The sequence below is a fragment of the Leucopleurus acutus genome, assembly GCF_964270905.1.
Source record: "Leucopleurus acutus genome assembly, chromosome: 2".
NCBI classification, from domain to species: Eukaryota; Metazoa; Chordata; class Mammalia; order Artiodactyla; family Delphinidae; genus Leucopleurus; species Leucopleurus acutus.
The window spans coordinates 42,896,057-42,911,598 of NC_139143.1; the positions used below are offsets into that span (position 1 = coordinate 42,896,057).

The window sequence follows — 15,542 nt, forward strand, 5'->3', positions numbered from 1 at the left end:
ATACATTTATGAGTAAAATACTAAAATCTATACAGAGAAAGAATGGAATGACATTTTGGCTCATTCATTCATTTTTGTAAAATACATAGCACATTGCCTGTTTTGTAGCGAGTGCTCCAAATTGCTGAAAATTTATTATCTCCATCATCACTATTAATTTATTCATTGAATATTATTAAATTGTTTATTGATCATTTATTAAGGATCTACTATGTACCAGACACTGTGCTATATAAGCTGGGAATGCTAAGAATATAAAATGAAGAGGAGAATGATGGAATTAGGCCTATGAAGGGAAAACTTTCTTTTTTACTGAGTGTAAACAATTACAATACAATTACAATAGGTTGATTTGGGTAATTAAAAAAAATAAATGTAAAAAATGTTAAGTGCATACATGCACATGTGCATGAACGGCAATCAGGATAAATGGAGTTAGGGAAATATTACATACAAAGTAATTTCTGTGCTGATCAGTCAATGAGTGAATCAAGAGGAGGAAGGCATTCGTTGAGGCAAGAGCAGCATGTGCAAAAGCATGAAGGCATGAAAAACCTGGGACAGACATGAAGAAAACTTCCTGTCTGTAGTGAGGGCTACGTACCTCCCCAAAATTCTTTATCTCAGGAGGTTGCTAAATACTCGAGAGGCTTTTGGGATTGTCTGGCTGGTCTGTCTGGACTGCTTAGATATAACGCTACTTAAATGACCCAATCTTGTTACATTGCAGAACAAGATTAAATAAGAATTTTGGACATAAAAATCTGTATTTAAGACTGTCAGAAATTACTTTTTGGCTTTAAGCGAAGCTATAACATTTGTATTCAAAATTGACCTTTAGTAAGAGCAGGAATGACCATATTCCAACTGGTGACCTCCCAGATCCCACCCATCCTTTCACCTCTGTCTGAATACACTGATGTCCTCTAACTCACTTCCTGTCTTTTGTGGCCATAATGCTACTTATCACAATTGTGTGCAAATTTCCTTGGCTAACAGGAAGGTTCTTTTGTCTGGGCTTGTCTAGTAACAGATTTACAAGAGAGTTCATCATTTTTGTGATTGGTGTTTGGAACGCGTCAGATAGTTCATGATAAAAAGACTTTTGGGAGGTGGCAAAATGGACATTCAAGAAAAGGGGGCGTGCATGTTCCCCAGGACAGCTGCAGGTGCTTGCGGAACCCTACAAAGCCAACACAACTGCAGATGTGCTTTTCTTAGTCTTTTGTCTCCACAAACGTTGCCCATGTGTTTCCCTGTGCCCTTCAAAGACATCAGAGTAGCACGTCCTAGAAGCTGCCTTCTTTTGGAAGATTGGGAAGAGGTCCCTTGTCATGGCTTTCTCTCCTGGTAGTGTGCCTAGTGACCCAGACGGCTGCTAGGAAAGCTTTCTGACCACTCTCGGCTGTCATCAGATTCATCTGCCCAGATGACATCTATTGGAAATTTGAAGCATGACCTACAAAGGTCAGTCGTTTGCAAGAGTCCCAGGAAAATAATCATGGAATTTTAAAGCTTGAAGTGTTTTTAAAAAATCATCTAACCAAACCTTCTCATTTGAAAGATTTTTTTTTAAAAAAACTGAAAAAACAAACAAAAAATCCAAAAAGTATGGGTAGCTTGTTTAAAGTCCTCAGCAAGAGCTGAAACCAGAACTCTGATCTTCTGGTCTCTGGTCTCAGGACACAGGCCTTCTCTATGCCCTGCTGAGGAAGCTGAGGTGAGGGGAAGGCTCAGGAACAGCTCAGCTTTCTGCCCTTCTTTGCTCTAAGTGAGAAGACATTTTCTGACCTCCTTGGCTTTGTATCACTTGTCTTCTATAACAAACAATCCAGCACTGTCTACCTTTTTCCCATTGCCTTTTTTATTTTAAGTGTTAAAAAAGATGCAAAGATTTCAAAAGAGAATACAGAAAAATGTCAAGCCTCTACCCATCCCCAACTCCCACTTCCCCTCCCCTCTGGCAGTGATTGAAACCAGTTTCTTCTGTGTCCTTCCAGAGGTATTCTGTGTGGAGACAACCACTGATGTACCCTTTAATATAATATTATTACATTAGAAATGTAAGGAAATAAAATAAATAGAAATACAAATAGAAGTATACCATCCATACTGTTCTTCACTTTGCTTCTTTCACTTAATTTATTTTGGGTATTATCTTCACATTAGTCCAAAAGATCTGCCTCCTTTTGTAATGGCTGCAAGAACATCATTGTATGGATGGATGTTCCATCATTTATTTAACCAATTCCCTGCTCATAGGCAGTAATGCTCACTGTTTTTAGCCAAGTACTGTCAAACCCTTATAGGTATTTCCTTGTATGGGGTTTGGAGTATGGGGTTCTTGAATGGGGGATGAAATGGTGGAAGGAGGGCTTATAGCTGATAAAATAAACAAAGCTAAACTGCCTGAATTCGGGAGGACAGATTCGGGTAAGGTAAGAGGTTGGAGAGGAGCCAGTTCTTTGGCTATTGAATGGACAGTGCTCTAAGACTGCTAGACTTGGTGAGGTCCAAGACCTTTTTTTATCTTGGTATTCTCCAAGAATAAACAGATACTTGATAAATGTGTGCTAAGCAGGTACAAATGCATGAATGCCCCTGCCCTGTCAATTAAAGTGGGGAGATATGCTCCTGTTGAAATGTTTGCTCTATTATGTATTCTGTCTGACAGCTGTTTCCTGCTTTAAAAATTGATGGGGAGGAGGGGAAGTGTCAGCGTGCTTGGTTGGTGGGGAAGCAGCCACAGCAATGACATCTGTGTATCTCTGTGCACGGGGCTGGCTAGGCATAGCTCACTCCTCCCACCCACCCCACCTTCTGGCAGCAGTGGATACTTATGGCCTTGGGTTCACAGATTAAATTCAAGGCCTAGGCAAGGTCCGTGAGTTTTACACCACCATGGAAAGAATGTATTTAAAGAGAAGAGGTATTTTAAAATTAAATTTGAAAACCATTCTTGTGCCTCAAACTTTTTTTTTTTTCAGGCCAGAAACCTGCTTTGATTGAGCTTTCTTAAGTATTAGCACAAAGCAAAGAAGTTTAGAGAAGGACTGTTTTTTGGTTGAGCAGGTGATTCTGTATAAGGAACACTTCTGAGCACCTGCTAGTTGCCAGTCCTTGTGTTAACAATCACAGTCATGCTTGTTATCTTATTTCATCTTTAACACCCTTGTGAAAAAAGATATCATCCCCATTTTTCAGATGGGGAAACTAAGATTCTGGGAGTTAAGTGACTTGCCCAAGGTTGGAAGAGTTAGTAAGTGGTAGGACTAGAATATACCAACTCAGACTTCTCCGTTTTACTGCAACTGAAATGTCTGTCAGGGAGGGCAGGCTCATAAAGAAAAATTATTATACTAATCCTTTTCAATAAATAAAACTCATCACTGACAATTAATACCCAATTAGGAATTATTTAGAAAGAAATCAGTGAGATCGTAAAAACTGAATTTAAGGTTTACAATGGCACAACCCAAAACCACCCAATAGACTCCTGCCTCCCTTCCTACTTTTGGAAAAAATTCTCAGTTTTGATAATATTGCGTGTAAAATGGAGTAGGGGCATATGGGGGTGTGGCAGTCAGACTGTGTTTTAGGAATTTGGTTTCATTTTGGTGATCTGGAATAGACCATGATCCATTCCTTTTTCCTCCACTGAGGAAAACTCCAGGTAATCACTTTACCTTTAGGTGTTTCTGGAGAGGAGCATGGTACAGGGAGTGGAATGAAAGAAAATTAATTACCTAATACTGGGACATGGTTTAAATAAGGAAAGTGACCCTTATTGCCCAAGGAAGGATTTTGAGATTACACATGAACAGTTCTTTTCCTAGCCCCCTGGCCTCCAGAAATCATTGAAAAGCTACCTATTCCTCCCTTGTCGTCAGCTGTCTCAGCTCCCTGTGCTGTGTGTCTGGACAGCAGCAGCTGAAGCCTTCTAACTAAGCTCCTCCCAGGAAAGCCCAGGTTACTTCTCCCAGTTTACCTCTCATAGAGATGAGCGTGGATTTATGGGCGGGACAGGGAAGTGATAAATGACATGCCTGCGAATAGGATGCTTTTACCCTCCCATACCCGGGCTCACCTAGACGGAAAACTTCCAACCACTGTTTCCACTATTAGGCAGGCAGGTCATACCTTGACACAGTTTTTGATCCTTCAGGATTTAGTGGAACCCGAAATGTTAATTCATCATACCTCTTTATCAGATTGTTATTTATTTTAATGGTTCACTGAGTGACAGCCAGAGTTAACTAGTGAACTGTGAACATGAATGAAAAAGATGATTTCCAGAATCACAAGTATACACGAGTGAGAGGAAGGAATTTGCATCCATCTCCTTTCAGAATTTTGGCTGTTTTCTGAGCACTCTGGTCTTGTTTTAAGGGTTACAGTGTGTCTGGGTGAATTTTCCCTCATTAGACACCTTTAGAGTCTCCTTGGGATAACCTTCCGAATAGGGGGCTCTCCCAGTTCAGATGTTAGCAGTGGATGTCTCCTGAAGGTGTTTCGCCTCTGGGCCCTGAAGTACTGTTCCAAGCCTCACAGTTAGGCATTGGTTGGGGATTAGGATGTCACCCAGGGAAGACTGACAGCAGGTGAGCTGGCAGCTGGAGCAGATGGGATGGGGAAGGTGACGACAGAGCCTATTTTCATGCAGATGTTCTCATGCAAAAGCACAAAGGAGCAGAGGGAACAGGTCGTGAGGAGAGCAGCAGAAATGGTTTGTCATAGGGCTTGTTTTTTGTTTGTCTTCTATTTAATTTAGAGAGTAGGGGCATACTTGGGGGCGTGGTATGTAACTGCTGAGGAAGGTTCTATCCAGAGGAGAGTGAGACTGTTCATTTATTTACTCATTTTCACACACTTATTGAGTGTCTACTATCTTCTGGGCACAGTACTATAAGCATCAGGGATGCAAAGAATAGTGAATGCCACAGTCTCTGACCATAGAGAGGATACCATTTGGAGGGAAAGACGTAGGAGCAGCAAAGCCTCCATGACAGGGCTGGGTGAAAAATGCTGTCAGAGATTTGCGAAGCTCCACACAGGAGCATCTGGGTGAACAACGGAGGGCCTCCAAAGGCCTGGATCCAGGATCCACCGCCACTTACTGGCTTGTGTTGATCAGCAATGCCCCCTTCCCCTTCTCATCCCCTTCCCCTTCTCATCCGTAATCAGGAAATAACATGTCTCCCCTATGTGCTGTACAGAGTTAGTGTGAGAGTCAAATACATGCTAAAGTACTCTAAAAATTCTTACATTGCTACACATATGTAAAGAATCAATACTAGGAAGTTTTGTTCTGCTTCTCTCCTTCTGCTCTGTACCATAATGGATCAAGCACGTTATCATAACGATTAAAAGCACACAGTGTATTTTCAAACTGCATATGTGGATACTGGTTCCACCACTCACTAATCGTTTGACCTAGAGCCACTTATTGAATCTCTCCAAATCTCAGTACCTTCATCCATAAAATGGGGATAATGATAATCATAGTTCATAGAGTTGTCTTGGAGATTTAATGGGAAACATAGTCTCTCGCTGAGCAGACCAGGGTTGAGAGAGGTCAAATCACGAAGTACAGCACAGCAATCATATTTTGACTGTTAGAGCAGATGGGATCGCATTTCCATAAACCTCATCTTGTGTTTGGAACCGCCAGTATGTGTGTATACAAGTGGAGGGTGGCAGCCCCTGTCTCTGTGTGCTCAGAAATCCCAAGCTTTCCACAAAGACTCTGCACAAGAGAGGAGGAAGCGATTGAAATGATGAAAATATGGCTCAGACAGAGATGCGCTGAATGCTGTGCTTGCAGCCCAGGCAGGGGCTGAGCCTTGACATTGCTCCTGGGGTGAAGGAATGCACCCTGGGAGGGGCCGGGCAGGGCTGGATGTCAGTGGAGGTGATGAGCCGCAGGTGTGTATCCTTCACACCAAGAAGGCGGGGCTCAGTGAGTCCCTCCACGCCCTGCTTTTCTTCCGAGGAGCTGAAAGAGATGGATGAGGGGCCCGAGGAGATAGCTTCTTATGGTGGCTGACGCGGAGCTCCCAGGAAGACATAGAGCAGGATACTAATCCACCAGGAAAATCAGCAGATGCTCACATGCTCAGGGCCTTAAAAAAATAAAAAATGGACCCGGTGGAAATTGGGTCAGAAACCAAAAGCCCTCTTAGAAAGTGAATTGTACAGCTGAGCGTTTGTGATTTTTTTTTTTTTTTTTTTTCCTTCAGGACTGATTGTTCTTTATCCTCCTCCCTTACAGAAAATGAAGGAGTACCTGGAGGGCAGGAACCTCATCACCAAGCTACAAGCCAAGCACGACCTTCTCCAGAAAACCCTGGGAGAGAGTGAGTGTGGGCTCTGCTGGAGATTTGGCAGTGAGGGAAGGCCGAGCCCTGGGCCCAAGTGCTGAGCACACGCCTCCATCCTCAGTCTGGTTATATGAATGCATTGCTTTTCCTCGCTCGTTTGATGTGGAAGCACACGCCCCAAATGACCGCTTGAGTAATGGGGAAGGGCCAATGCTTAATGAAGCACTAATGTGCATCATCTATTTGTTTAAATGGAGCGTGCCTGCTCTCCACCCAGCCCCACTCCTGCGCCTCCTCTGCCACTACTGAGGCCAAGGAGCTGGTGGGTTCTTTACTGTCCAGACACTTTGGGAAAACTCTCAGCTCCTCTTGTAGCAGGACCGAGGCTGAAGCAAGAAGGTGGGGAGCTGTGAGGTGAGCTACACAGCTGCTCTGAGGAGAAAAGAGGAGAGGATTCTCAAGGGCAGGGTTGATGGGCGGACTGCAGCTGTCTGTAGCTTCAAGGTGGGGCAGAGGTTTTCTTCTGCTTTGAAGGGTCCTGGTGCTAAGAGGCAGCCCTCTCCCTGCTTTGGCCAGGCTGAAGCTGTGGTGCTGAATCGACTATCTGGTCTCATAGGATGATTTTAACCAGACCCTGGAAAGTAGCAAGGCAGAAGACCGGACTGGCACTCTGGACTTTCTCTCCTCAGCTGTCAAACAGAAGGCAGGGGTTGAAAGAGAAGCTTCCCTGGGGTTTTTGGCACCTTGCCCAGGTCTCCTGCCCAGCTCTCAGCATCCTATGATTAATGGGATTCCCAAGTTGGGGACACCTCTGAAGGCCCTGCCCCTCCTCCCTCCCCCACTGATCTCCTCACTTAAAGATAGGGAGGGGGAGGCTACTGGTGTTCTAACACCAGTGAAAGGCAAAACCTGCACCCACAGAGGTCTAACATTCTCAAATAAATTCTTCAGACCAACTGCAGAATCTAGGGAAGTATACAGCACTCACTGGCTCAATGGCCCCAGAAATCAGAGCCTCCTACCCGCCCTTCTTACCCTGTTCTCCTGCCCTGAACGATTCCCCCAGATGATTAATTCTTTGTCTTTGAACGATTCCCCCAGATGATTAATTCTTTGTCTTTTCTATCTCTAATGTCTTTGATCTTGTGATTTTTAAGGCATTTTCTTTTATGTGAAGAAAGCCTGTTAAGTAACTTCTGTTGTCTTCCCTCCGCAACACCCAGGGGACTCGGGCTGAACAGGTCTAGGCATTGAGATACAAAGTTTGCTTATAGAAGATCTTTACTCTTGAGTTATCAGATTGCTCCGTGGGGACTCGGAGAAAGAAAAGCCCAGAACTATTTGAAGCAAGTTATAACTGTGATTTCTTTTTGCCAGGATAATCTAAGCATGACCCATAAGTGAGATGGGAAACAGGGTGGGGGGGAGAGAGAGAGAGAGAGAGAGAGAGTGTGTGTGTGTGTGTGTGTGTGTGTGTGTGTGTGTGTGTTTGCAACACACATACATGCACCAAGTGTGCTACTATGAAGGGGTGAAGGTTGGTGACTGTTCATCAGTGCTGCAAATTGCCTTCATCTATAGATGACAAGTTCTAGCAATAATGAAAAATATAGGTCTTCCTGTGTGCAAGTCATCGTGTCCCTGCCTTCTGTATGTATTTGTCACTAATGCAAGAGCCCCTTGTTTCTTGCCACAGAGGGATAATTGATGTGTATGAATATTCCAGAATGGAAATGGGACAGATGTTAGAAATAATGGCTCTGAATAATATTTTTGCAGACGAAAGCTGAGCCTTTGGTAAGAGAGGCTGATGGGGTGGGGGAGGTGTTGCTCAAGATGAGCTGAACTGTAATCAACAATTAGCAACCTTTAAAGGCAAGAAAAAGCCCTGCCCTCCCCCCCTCCCCCCCAACCTTGGCCCTTGGAGTCGCCTTTCCAGGCAACTGGATGAGGAGCTTGGGAGCCAATCTCTCCTTCCCCGGCTCAGCGCCTGCTTACCCTTTCCCTGGTTTATCTAATACGGTCTAATACAGACCAAGCTGGGTTAACTGTGGACCCAAAAACAGCAACACAGATTACATAATAGCCCAAGTGCACATGCATATTTTTAAAAAACATAAGAATACTTCAGATGAGCATTAAGATTTTCAATTCCATTTTTTAAGACTGTGTATGATCCATCCAGCTTAGTATTAGGGCCCACTGTTGGGTTGAGAACCACAGTCTAAAAGCAGTAGCAGCATTTTAAATATTTTTCCCTTGTCATTTCAGCCCAGCGTAATGGAAGTGAGAATTTAGTATGAATCTAAAACGAGAATTTCGATGTATGCTTCCTCCTCTCCCCAAATAACTATTCCTTCCTTCTTCCCCTTCCACCCTCAACTGTGTGTGTGTGTGTGTGTGTATGTGTGTGTGTGTGTGTGTGTGTGTGTGTGTGTGTGTGTGTGTGTGTGTGTGTGTGTTCACAGCCTGAAGGGCAAGCAGGTTCATCCCTCCCTCCCCAGCACACATAGAAGAGAAGCTGAATTTCATCTCTGGGAAAGCTTCTAATAATTTGTTCTCTAAGATATGCTCTGCCTTGCTATTTTTCCCCCACATCCACCCGTTTTCCCACTGGGAAGCAGAGTTGGCAATCCTAAGGTTTCAGGATACCAGCAGCCCTGGGCTGGGAACAAGCATCAGAAACGAGGCCCAGAAAGAGGACCTGGGTGCTCTCTTCTTTTTTGCATGGAAGGCTAGTCACACGTGATCCTCGGGGCTCCCTGGGGAGCTGGGCAGACACAGTCATTCCTGGGAGCAAGTCTCCCCCTTTCACCCCGTCTGCTTCAACATGTGCTTTTTGCCTTTGTCTTTCCAACAGGTCAGCGGACAGATTGCAGTCTGGCCAGGTAGGTGTGGCCTGAGACAGCCCTGGGAAGGGATGAAGAGAGGCCGGAGGGGTAGAGCCATCCCAACCTGGGAAAGAGCCAAGGAATTGAGTTGTAGAGGTGTTGGATGACTTTGCAAAGGGGTGGCCTAGGGCAGGGGTGGCTTCCATCCCTTTACCTTGCTGACCCCATCTGGCCTCAAATGGAAATGGGATTTGCTGAGCAGAATTAAGTGAAGAGAGTTACCGTTTGCCAAAATAGTCCCAGAGACCCCCCCAAAACCACTGCGTTGCACGGAAAAGAAATGTTCGACGCTGGAGGATCCTGGTAACCTAACCTTAGCTTTTAGACTTCAACATGTGGGTTTTGGGAGGTCTCTGACCTAGAGAACGAGGATCAGAAGATAGCATTTGACCTGAAATTTTTTTTACACGTGGAAAAGATGACAGCCTCTAATTAGCGAGTGTCGCTTGATAATGAAATATTACATTGCATTGCTTGCCAACAGCATTGGTAGACATCCTCGCCTGATGTACAAGTATGCAGCCCTCCCAATCTTTCCCCACCTTCCCCGCCCTCCCCCACCCCAGCCAAATATTTTCTCTCTCAGTCACGGAGCTGCTATGAGAAAACTCGTGAGTTGGCGGCGAGCAAGGCATTCATTCAGCCGACGGTTCTCAGATGCCTAAAAATGTGCTGATTTAACTGGGGAAAGAGCTTTAACGGGCCGGACTCCTTAGAGACCCTGCGTTAGCCCATTATATAAACCACTTATATCTGGCGACACACACACACACAATAGTCATGAGGCCATTTACAATTATAGGCTCATTACTTAAAAATAGCTTCATTTGGCTTTCATCGTTTTGTCATTGTGGATCACAATAAAGATCCCATTAATATACTAGTCTTGTTGACTGGAGGGAACCAGGATAATGGAATTCTGTAGAATATACCTTCCTGGTGCTAAAGTCTTAGTGTAATTTCACCTAAAGTGCCATAACTGCAGAAGGCTCTATGGGGGTGAAAAGAGCTGAGCTGAATTCCCTTATGCTGTGTTATTCACTGTGTGACCTTGGGCTGCTCTTTTCCCCTCTCTGAACTCCAGTTTCCTCATCCATAAGACAAGATAGAGAGGAACTTCCCTGGCAGTCCAGTGGTTAAGACTCCATGCTTCCACTGGAGGGGGCATGGGTTCAGTCCCTGTGAGGGGACCTAAGATCCCACAAGCTGTGCAACGTGGCCAAAAAAAAAGACAAGACAGAGCAATCACCTAGATCCAAGGAGCTCTAGGATTCCAAAGAGGTCCTTAAGAAGAGCCTCGTGGAAGTGGCAGAAGGTGCCCAGCAGCTGGGCTCTGGTCCCTACCTCCTTCCCTCACTCAAAGAGGCATCACTGCTCTCCTTGCTTGGGTATTATTGTCTGAGTCAGATTCCCTTGGAGAAAAAGCTTCCAAGGCTAAACACAGCTTGAAAAGCATTGACCTATGGAATCGCCAAGGTTCCTTCCAGTCTGGACACTACTGTCTAAATTCCGGGAAAATCGCTCCTTATCTTTTCCCTAAGGATTTATTTCCAAGAGAAAGAAAACCATAGCTTCCTTTGGTGTTTACTAGTGTCTCCTTGCAAATGGAGAAATCTTCCTGTTGTCTGACCTATATATATTTTACTGCAAATTGAACCAATTCCCTCCTATTCTACTTTTGAATGGTGGCAGACATTAAAACCAGAGACCTCTAAGCTTTTGTGAAAAGCGCTTTATTGGGCTTCATTTGGAAGGTAACTTATCAAGTCTCTTAGCCACTTCTGGGACTGAGCTGATTAATGTGGTTTGTTTCATTAACTACCTCACAGATTGTTTTTAATCTCATTTTCTCTTTTCCCTCCCTGTTGCTGGATTCAACCACAGGCGTAGCTCAACTGTGAGGAAACAGGTAAGGTGCCCAGCAAGAGGCAGGCTTGTCTGGCGTAAAATGGTTAGATCCCAGATATTTATGGAACTCCAGTGTGGATGGGACAGACACTTTTCTGACTTCATGCTTACATTTGGAATGTACCATTTAGTCATAGTATGTTTAATATTACGGCAACTTCATCAAATTAGTGAGGGGGGCGGGGACTCGTTCCTCTCCTCTCTAGTCGTTTATGCTCTTACATGCTAGAGGTCTGGTTTGACTGTGGCAGAACTATCTTTGGTGCTACTTCTCTAGGAGACCGTGAAAGAGGCCTCACACTTCATACATGGGTACCAATATGACAGTAACTCACAGCATCTAATCACCTAGACCAAGTTTGCAGGTTTTTGTTTGTTTCTGGTGGCATGGTCATCTTAGATGTATTTCTAAGACATACTAAAAATGTAAAGATAAGTCTGGTCTAGGAATGATAAGCAAGAGACATTGAGCTCTGCAATTATGTGCATTATCTTCAGAGTTGTATTCAAATCTGACACTGAGCTGTAAGCAACTAGCTCTCATGACCCACCTTAGGAGGGATCTTAGCTCGGCATGGGCAGTCCACATCAGTGGATAATCTAAACAGCACTTATGCTTGTTTAAAAAAAATTTAATTGACGGGTTTTTTTCTTTTCTTTTTGCAGTTGCAAATTGGACTTCCTAATTATACTTTATGGCAAATACTAAAATGGTTTTGTATCCCCTAAGCTCATACCAGCTATGCAGCAGGCAGTTAGCAGAGAGGGGGTGGAGAGAGCTCAGAAATGTCTTTGTGTCTACTCAGGGGAAAGCTGATCCAGGCTTTAAAAAATCATTTTGGGTAATTCACAGTGGCTGTAGCCACAGGGAGTTAATGGAATGGAGAGGGCACATGGTTTCTGCGATGGCGGTAGCCCCTGCAGGGTCTTCAGCTGATCTCACTGCTTCAGCGGGCTGGGCAGTCCAGCTGGGGAAGTTGATAACATAGCCCGCACTTGTCTTAGCTTTGCTGTCACTAATTTTTTTCCCTTCTCTATTTTGGATCTTCTTTTAATGAGAACACCATCAGATGCAATTACACATTTTTTAAATTATAAAGATGTCATTGCAGTTCTCTTTCCTCTCTTCCTCTTCTTTGTTTCTGCTTCCCCTTTCTTTCATAATTTCAGTTAAAACTAGAGAGGAATGGTGTGCCTCCCCGGGATCATTTATTACATTTAAAATTAATAGGTGGATATCTTAAAGAGGGAGCAATGTTTTTAATCCCACCCCCCTTCGAAAATAAGAACAGAATTGACCTTGAAGTTTGTTCCTTTCAGTTCCTGGGCTGAAATTGAGCCTCCTACATATAGATGGAACCTGAGTGCAACCACTCTGGCTGCAGGAGTGCCAAAGGCCACGGTTTGGCAGGTGACATGTGTCCCTGGTTGGGCTCATAATCAGAAAAGAACTGCACTCATCTGGTTTTCATCCTGCTGTGCCTAGGCAGTTGCAAGCAAAGCATATTTGCCAGGTGCTAGATTTGTGTAAGAGTTCCAGCATGCACCAGAAACCCCAATCAAGTAAAGACCTTGTTTTCATTCACTTTTTTTCCAGCAGCTCAAATCTAATGGTGGATCAGTGAAGAGTTTTTCTAAGATAGTCAGAAAGGTAAATAGTGAGTAATTTGGAAGAGGAGTAATCATGTATACATAACCAGGAAATAAAATTTGTTTGGTTGTTTATGGCAAATCAGCCAAACAAGAGGAAGAGCTGTGTAACTTTTGCTTTTGAGTCTACCCAATGCGTTCCAATCATTTTTGACCCTAGCAAAGCCTAGGTTCAGACCATCTGACTTTTCTTCAAAAAGAGATGCCTCAACTTCTGCTTCCAAGCATTGCCTGCTCCCGTCAAGCCCAGAATTTCCTCATTCCTATTACTTCCGTATCTTCTTTGCTGGCCCATCTTTCTCTGTTCCTCGAAATGTAAGCATTTCCCCAAGGCTTGGTCCTCTTTTGACTTCCCTCCATATTCTTTCCCTTGTCACTTGTGTTGCCTTGGATGATTCTGTCTCTTTTCTCTCCTTCCCAGAGCGTCCACTTGTTCTGTAACGTTGTCGTTCTGAGTCTTTGGATCTAACTCCTAACTGATGGGCAGGACGTTGATGCTCAAGAGTTGCGGTGGCAACTCCTACCCTCAGCATCCATCTCCTCACCTTCCCACCACGTTTTCGGTTCCTTAGCACCTCCCCTTACTTCTCGACTCTTATGGAGACCCTCTATTCTTCACAATCCCTGAAGCCCCACATCTTATCTTTGATGCCTCTGTTTTCCTTATTACCCACATCTAATCAGGGGTCAAGACTTGTATTTTCTCCCTGGTGAAAACGTAAACCTAACAAATGTAACAACGGTCAGTACCTGGCAAAAATCCTAACTCTCTCACGTGTGAGAAATTATGCCAAACAATGGCATATTTAGACATTATCTAGCCACCTTCTTGATTGCTTTCCGCTGCAGATCACTGGACCCCTGCTTTACTCTCTCTTCCAAGTTATGTTTGCTACTTTTCTCCCTCCACTTTTGGTTTAAAGTTCCTTTAATCTGATTGAATGGGGATTTGACTCGATCGTCCTTCAAGGGCCCTTCCAACCCTGGGGTTAAATGACCAAAAATATTATGAACAAAAGAATTAAACTGACATGGATTCTAACACTGGAGGAGGGAAGGAGAGAGGAAGAAAGGGAGAGACAGACACTGAATAAGAACACACATAGACACTGCTCGGTCAGTTGTATGCAAGATCTATGGTGAAGTGAGGGTCTTCACCAGGGCACGTCCTGGGGAAATGGATTCACTCGGAGCTCAGAAACATTACAAGGAGAGAGTCAGAGCCCTCATGACTTTTTGTCCTTGTAATGTCCTTTGTCCTTTGTTTTCACTGGACTCTGACTTAAGCTCCACTGGAGCATTGGGGACTAGGAAAATACTCCTCTGCAGTAGGACAGGTCATCTCTGGCCCACTCTTGTCTGCCACAAATTATCCTCTGGGCCACTTCTGGTAACCATGAACATGCAGGTTAATGTCTTTGATGCTTTACTTTCTGCAACCCTGCATGCTTCCCTTTAGCTATCATTGATATTCCTTTTACCACAAGTTGAGGCAGAATTTTGCACTCACGTAACTTATTGAAACCATAACCCGTGAGCTTCCCAACCTCCTTCCCTCTGGGTCTTAGGACCAGAAAAACTTTACAAACCCTCATATCACTGTCCTCATTATCACTGCTACTACTGTTTGTAAATGAAAAGTATAATAACAATGTTTGTAAACATAAAAAGATCTCCAAAAAATTAAGTTTGGGTTTTTTTTTTTATAGTGGAACCCAGTTTCTTCATTAATGTAAGGAAGAGCTGAAAAAGATTCTTCCTCTGAGACCAGCCTAGACTGACTGGTAGAATTTACTGATGGCAACAAGAAGGCAGACACTGGCTACTGAAGCTGGAGAGCTGGAGGAAGCAGACGGGTCTGGGGGTCATGAGACGAGCATTTGGGTCTCTGAGACCCTCCTGACTCCAGCTGCACTTTGGTACACAGTACGTCCTCTGGCAGCATCCTGGCTTTCCAGCAAGCTCAGGAGCTGGAGGCCACGCCAGCTCTTCTCTCAGCCTGGCATCTTCATGAGACCCAGCTGCTTCCCTATTAGTGGCCAAACCGCCAGCTACAGTTGAAAATTTAGAGCCGGGGGAGAGGCACAAACCAACCTGTGAAATGGGCAGAAGCCACAGGACCCATCCTACTGGAGAGCCCAGTCTCTGTCCTGAACATCTAAAGCCCTTTCTAACTAGGACTAAGGTCACTCTGCCTGGTCCCTTCCTTCCCTGTAACTGAGTGGTTGTGCATTTAGATGCACTAGAAAACCCTGCTGGTTTTCAGTAATATTTGGTATTCACACCTGACTATGTTTGCCAAGCTCCTAGGACACAGTATGGGTGGCAGTGAGATGCTCAGTCTCAGGGGGAGACTGCCTGGGTTTGAATCCTGGCTCTTCTACTTAGCAGCTGGGTCACCATAAGCAGCTATTTCACCTTGCTAAGCCTTCATTTCCTCACTTGTCAAATGAGGATAATAATAATACACATCCCATAGGGTTGTTACCAGGACCAATCCATCTAAAGCACTTAATATATGACCCAACACCTCTATAAATTCTTTTGTAAATGGTAAGCACTGTGTTCATGTGCCAATAGGAACTATTACTCTCCTCACCACCAATCCCCCTCCCCAGTTGGTACATACCAAATTAAGGCCAAAAGAAGTTAAATAAATGGCAGGATTGTAGAGCAAAAATGGCAGAGCAAAGATTGATATCTGGGAGGCCTGCTGCTTAAGTTAGTACCAATTAGTTTCCACTATTTCCAAGAGTTAGGTTTTTTTCTTTCT

At 44.2% G+C, this 15,542-nt stretch overlaps 1 protein-coding gene across 2 annotated transcripts in view; it reads left to right on the plus strand.

Annotated features, from left to right (window-relative positions):
• The window catches only part of SRGAP2 (SLIT-ROBO Rho GTPase activating protein 2), a gene marked incomplete at its 3' end in the record, with an annotated part of 233,409 nt that overhangs the window by 182,028 nt on the left and 35,839 nt on the right, over positions 1 to 15,542 (plus strand). For both annotated transcript variants that reach the window (XM_082833746.1, XM_082833747.1), the window contains exons 10-12: positions 6,272 to 6,356; positions 9,181 to 9,208; positions 11,096 to 11,120. In XM_082833746.1, the coding sequence (XP_082689872.1) occupies positions 6,272 to 6,356; positions 9,181 to 9,208; positions 11,096 to 11,120 (138 nt within the window). The remainder of the gene's footprint in view (positions 1 to 6,271; positions 6,357 to 9,180; positions 9,209 to 11,095; positions 11,121 to 15,542) is intronic.